Below are 6,339 nucleotides of genomic sequence, written 5' to 3'. Positions count from 1 at the left end.
GATAAGGCTAATCTTGCAAACGCTTTAAAACAAGGTATAGAATTCTAGATAAAATTAACAAAAGTAAGTGCCGTTGATTTGAGTACATTTTTAATTCTCGTTTGCGTTTACTCTGGTAAGTTTACAAACGAGTAAACTTTCAACTTTCCAAGTATACTAAATAAAGAAACAATTGTAAAATGTTCTTACCAGCAAATATCCGTTTGGATCGCATATCCTTGGCCATTGTTCCATTACACTACTTCGAGATGAGCTGTTATCTGTGAGGACCGATCTGTACCTCACAAAAAAGGTATCATTCCAGCGGCGTATCACTTCTTCCCAGGGAGCTATATTGTTCCGCAACCAGTTTCTATCCGCATCAAAACAAGCGATTTCTATAAGTGCAAAGACGTGACAAACCGTGAACAAAAGTGTTTTATCTTCAGAGGAGAAATATTAACAAGTATATTATATATCAATAATATATTAATAGGAATTATTAGTTTGAAATATAAATATGAATTATAGTAAACAATTATACAGATAAGCTATAAATCAAATTTTTGATATATTTTATATATAATTACCTGTTGCTGATAGCTCCAGAACTTCCTTTTTGAGTTGACGTGTTTCTAAGTTTTCTTTTTTTTCAGGCACCTTTTCTTGTTCCGGTTGTGGAACCTGTCATATAGCAATCCCGACGGATTCTTCTTGCCATTTTTAACGTCTCGTGGCGAGAAATACAGTTCCTAAAAGTATAAAAACATACATTAATATATATATATATATATATATATATATATATATATATATATATATATATATATATATATATATATATATATATATATATATATATATATATATATATATATATATATATATATATATATATTGTCAATTGCAATGAAAATTGTACCATCCAAAGTGCGATATCGCTCATAAAAGTGCTATTTTGCACTAAATCGTTTCGGTCTCTTCGGCGCACTTATTGCTTGGAATATAACGAAAAATAACGAAAATTGATATATATATATATATATATATATCAATTAAAAAAACTAAAATTTTACAGCGATTTCTGTAGAAACCCAGTAAACCATTTGGTTTGTATATCTCGATTGCAACTGAGATATACGAAATCATATCTGAACGAAAAAGTTATATTTCACGCCATATAAGAACATATATGTACCAAAGTGGAGGCGATATACGTGCGAAAGCTTTGACAATTATTTGTAATTCTTTTTTGCGTAGTTTTTATAACACGCAACTAAATACTCCTGAATATATGATTAAGATATAATCAAATATTGCAATCGTCTATACTGCTTTATAATTCACAGTCATGAATTGTATATGAAGACACGCACGACTGCAAAACAACTTATTGTTCACTTCGATTTGACATACTCTAATCATTATACAATTCCAATGTGAAATTGACATGAAAACGATTTAATATGAACTTTCTATTACGATTTTGTGTTATCTGGGTAGGTAATTCGCTTTTACCTAAAATTGACTTCCCGCACGGAAGTCCGATTATGAATCAAAAGTAAGCATATTTGGGATTAAATATTTTTCTGTGAAGACCTATACGTTTTGGTACGTATGAGTCAAGGTATATGAGTCAAGTAGAGTGAGATCCAACCCGTATGCAGGAAAGAGAAAGAAAAATCGCATTGCATAAATTTGGGATGACATGTCGACATCCCAAGTAACCAGTAAGCACTAAACACTAGTCCTTGGACAACATTGTATAAGCATACAGAACTATGATTAAAGGCATATTTTTCTTCATATACTTCTGTAGAACTCACATAATGCTAAAAAGGCGAAATAGCGGGTTGTTAAAATGCTACGCCACAAGCATCCAATATGCATTATCAGGCTGTGAACCATTTCGCGAAATTTTTAACTTTTTAGTTAAAATTTGACAGTTTGATGGTTATTTCTCCTCGAGTGGTTAAAATCAGTTCAGAATGCGAACCATTTCATATTTGACATATTGATAGTTTTTTTTGTTCAATGAGAGCCTATAAGGTGAGGATGAAAATATTGTTTATTCTGTTCGAGTTGAAATTGGATGAATTTTTGATGTTGATTTGCTTTTATTTGATAGATAAAATTCATCTCATTTCAACCCGGGTTGTTTGAACAAATTTATTATGCGATAAGCATCCATACCAATGCAAAAAAATCCAACGAAAAATCAGTGAAACACGTCGAAGCTCTCTTCCTCACCTGTGCATATCTCATTGGCTCTGAAGCGAACCATCGAACTGTCAAAACCTTGGTCAAAACTAACCATGCTCCCGAGCAGGGTTATTTTCGAAAAACCATCGAACTGTCAAATTTTAACCAAAAAGTTAAAAATTTCGCGAAATGGTTCACATCCTCAGTATTTGTTTGAGGCTTAAACGAAACGTCATTTTGTCTACATTATCGACGTATCGAAAAAGTATCGATGGCATATCGTTTGCTTGTTATGGTAAATAAAAATAGATTCGGTCGGGATTTAAAAAACTAAAAAAGCAAGCGATTTTTTTGCTGCATCTCAAGGGGAGCAGGATAAACAGAAACCATTTTTGGAAATGCTGAATAATCTTACCACCTAGACAGGGCTCGAACCGGGAGTTAGTCATGCAACCTCATTCGTTTGCTTGCACCTTTGCTATCTAAACCATAGCGGATGTGATTGAGTGAGGTGAAATTAGTCGCATTTAAATCTTGGTGATATTCCCTCTCATATCATAGCTACTTGTCCTGCATTACCAATAGGGTAGAAAAAGACGGCAACCGTCAGATGGAAGAGGGCACAAATAGTGGCCGCAGAATAGCAAAATAAGAAGTCAAGTACAAGCCGTTCATCAACACTTACGGCTCGTTTTAATGCAATTGACTAAATGCATTATATTGTTACGTTATATGCGCATATATTGCTTTCTTTAATGCTGATTTACGTTAATGCTTCTATGCATCAACAATGTTAATATACGTTTTATAAGCATTAAGATTGCTAATATACAAAAGTTTGGCACTTGGGATGCAGAATTATTTCCAATATACGGTTTTAGATTAATGCTTATGGTTACTTGGGATATGTCGACAAATGTTATACATTTGAAAAGGGCGGATAAGCCAACTGCCAAACAGACCGAGCGAGAGTTATTTTTTGCTGGAGCAGCATAGGCCCCTCTGTATCTAGTCACTCTACAATCGAGCAGACGACCTATCGCGTATGCAGGAAAGAGAAAGAAAATTCGCATAAAGCTTTCTGACAGCTGAAGCACCCACACTAGCGAACACGAAATACGCGTGTATATACATGATGTTTACCTCATTTTGGGGAACAGCTGATGCTGGAGGAACAAACCGAAAAATAGTGATTACTAGTTATGTTTCTCCGTTTGCCACTCTGCAGAGCACATATTTCTGTCAAAATTTCCATCCTGTTCCAAATTCAAGCACATATTTTGAAAATTTGCTGGTATTTAAGCCAGCGGAAGACGATCTCTTTTGTTTACTGTTGTTGTTTGCCTCATTTTCAAGCACCAATACACACTTAACTGGTAGAGTGACTATATACAGAGTGGCGACAATGTCAAAATTGGAATGATAATTCTGGCTTTAGTTTTCAGAAGGATGCATAATCAACCCTTTTACATGCATTATGCGACCTTTTGAAAACTAAAGCCAGAATTATCTGTCAGTGTCATTCCAATCGAGCAGACGACCTATCCAACGCGTATGCAGGAAAGAGAAAGAAAAACCTTGAAAAAACCGCATTGCATACATTTGGGATGACTTGTCGCCACTCTGTATATAGTCACTCTAATAACTGGAAAGCACTATTGCATCAATGTGATACATACAGGTGTGGCAATGTTGGTTAAGTGGTGTTAGTGGTGTTAGTGCAATGAAGAAATTTCGTCATGGTGTGGATGGAATCGTAAATCGACCAATCACGATGAAGCGTGACGTCAAACTACAAAAACAAACCCCATTGTCCGACGCGGTTTGTTTTTGTAGTTTGACGTCGTTTCCTGATTTTTCGCTACTAATACTAATAGTGACGCTAGTAACCGATTCATGCAAAGCTGGTGTTTCAAAGTGTATTTGCATTGCCGTGGGAGGTGAAAGAGAAGAGGCACAAAGAGAATCTCTCATTGTTACTTAGGTCCTTTTGAAAAGTTACGCGAGAAATGTCTTCATTTGCCACACCTTTTTTAACCTCATTGCTATGCATACATTTGGGATTTGGATGACATGTCGCCCCTGCCACTCTCATTCTAGCTCAATGTGATATAAACAGGTGTGGCAATGTTGGTTAAGTGGTGTTAGTGCAATGAAGAAATTTCATTATGGTGTGGATGAAATCGTAAATCGACCAGTCACGATGAAGCGTGACGTTAAACTCCAAAAACAAACCCCATTGTCCGACGCGGTTTGTTTTTGTAGTTTGACGTCGTTTTCTGATTTTTCGCTACTAATACCATCAAATGTCTTCATCTGCCACACCTTTTTAAACCTCATTGATTCTAGCTGAGCCTGAGACAACTCTGATACAGGGTTGCCACATGCACAGATTATTCTGTGTTTAACAGATATTTGAAAGAAATCGCCTGTACAGAATCTGTATGCATAGAATACAGATTTTCGCCAAATTATACAGATTAAACAGATTTTTGAGCTTTTACATGAGAGTGAAAGAGACGGAAATAGACAGCAAAATGACTCTCTATCTCTTTCACTCTCATTGTTTTGCATTGGACAGATTTTTGCACAGATATTTTACCTCGCCGTACAGATTGTCAGATTTTTCCAACAAAAAACATAGAATTATATGTGGCATCCCTGCTCTGATATTTATTTACAAACTTTTCCTAAACATTATTTCTTAGTTTTAATCCTATGTAATTATATTATTATGAATATAATAGGTATTATCACATTTTAGGTATTTTTTTCTACTGTTATATTATTGGTAGTAAAAATAATTTCATATAGATCAAAATGGTAAATCCTTGTTGTCGACTTTGTGGATATAATACGTTTGATTTGGTGAACCTCTACACCATGCATGGAGAAGCGACAGAATATGTGAGAAAAATTAATCGGTATTTGTACCTCATGGTAACTTCAGAAGATGACCTGCCGAAAGCAATCTGCTGGATGTGCTCACAGCAATTGGATTCATTTCACCGGTTTCACACAAAAATCAACGAGATCCAACAAAAAATATTAAGAGATTGCTATTCGAAATATATTATTGAAGCAAATCTAAAACAAACCGAGACTGGACGTATGACAAATTTGCAGCGTGATTCGGAGTATGATCAAAAAGCAGCTGAAGAGTATGCTACTATTCAATTGGTTCCGTCCCGCACGACTAACGATTCGTTTATACTAGTAAAAACGGAATCTACGACTTTTTTGGCTGATGAAGCTGAACAAACCCGACGGATTAATACGCAACAAGAGCAAGAATCGTCTCTAGTTGAGGCATTTGAAATTAGGCGGAATACTCGCAGAAATGACACAATCAATACGCGGAGTAAAAAATGCCAGAAAAAAAGTCAACTTGATAAAAGTTATGACAAAATTCGTGTAAATCATGCAGATCTAAATGTACAAAAATACCCTGAATGTCATCAAAACAGTACTAAGCAACATGTCGCTAAAAGTCTCGAACTAGAAAAAGTTGAAACATTAGCACGAGTAATTCCTACGGCTACTGCTAAAGCTGAACAAGCGAAACCAGTGGTCATAAATGTGCAGCAAAAACTAACAAAAGTGGTAAATGTTATTAGCGATGAACTAGGCGAGGGCGACAGTGAAAATGAATTCCCTGCTCGCGACTCTGACAATGAAGAATGGCCTGCAGCAGAAACAATGGAGAGATTTCCTGCAAAAATCATTCAGGATGGGTTAGTAACTGTGAAAGGAAAAGAATTGATGCAAATGATAAATAGGTAAGTATTACATATTAAAAAAAAATATGTTCATTAATATGACAGCTTTTGCAGGTTCTATAATCTATTATGTGATTTTTGCGAAGGCAGGCCCAAGCGCTTCAAGTAAGCATTCATATTTTTTTTTAATATTTAAAAAGATGGTTACTGGCCATTATCTTAAAAAATTAATAGTAACCCTAACAATAATAACTCTTTGATTACCCTATCATATTGTTAAATCAGGAATTTTCAACGAGAGAACTAAGAAAGACGGAGAACAACACACTAAAAACTTTAAAGGCTCATTTTTCATAACTTCCGTTGATTATTATTTGATAAAGTCGTTTTCAAAAGAATTAATCAGAAATGTCGCCTATAGCAACATTTTCACAGCTCA

General features: G+C 35.1%; 1 protein-coding gene across 3 annotated transcripts in view; it reads left to right on the top strand.

Moving 5' to 3' along the window:
* Positions 1-4,880: 4,880 nt before the first annotated feature.
* Positions 4,881-6,339, top strand: part of LOC128742162 (zinc finger protein 675-like) — a 28,817-nt gene continuing 27,358 nt past the window's right edge. For all 3 annotated transcript variants that reach the window (XM_053838419.1, XM_053838411.1, XM_053838428.1), the window contains exons 1-3: positions 4,881-4,928; positions 4,996-5,960; positions 6,015-6,065. In XM_053838419.1, the coding sequence (XP_053694394.1) occupies positions 5,002-5,960; positions 6,015-6,065 (1,010 nt within the window). In that variant the 5' untranslated portion in view covers positions 4,881-4,928; positions 4,996-5,001. The remainder of the gene's footprint in view (positions 4,929-4,995; positions 5,961-6,014; positions 6,066-6,339) is intronic.

Source organism: Sabethes cyaneus, chromosome 1 (genome assembly GCF_943734655.1).
Source record: "Sabethes cyaneus chromosome 1, idSabCyanKW18_F2, whole genome shotgun sequence".
Lineage (NCBI taxonomy): Eukaryota > Metazoa > Arthropoda > Insecta > Diptera > Culicidae > Sabethes > Sabethes cyaneus.
This window is presented reverse-complemented; position numbering and strand designations above follow the sequence as displayed.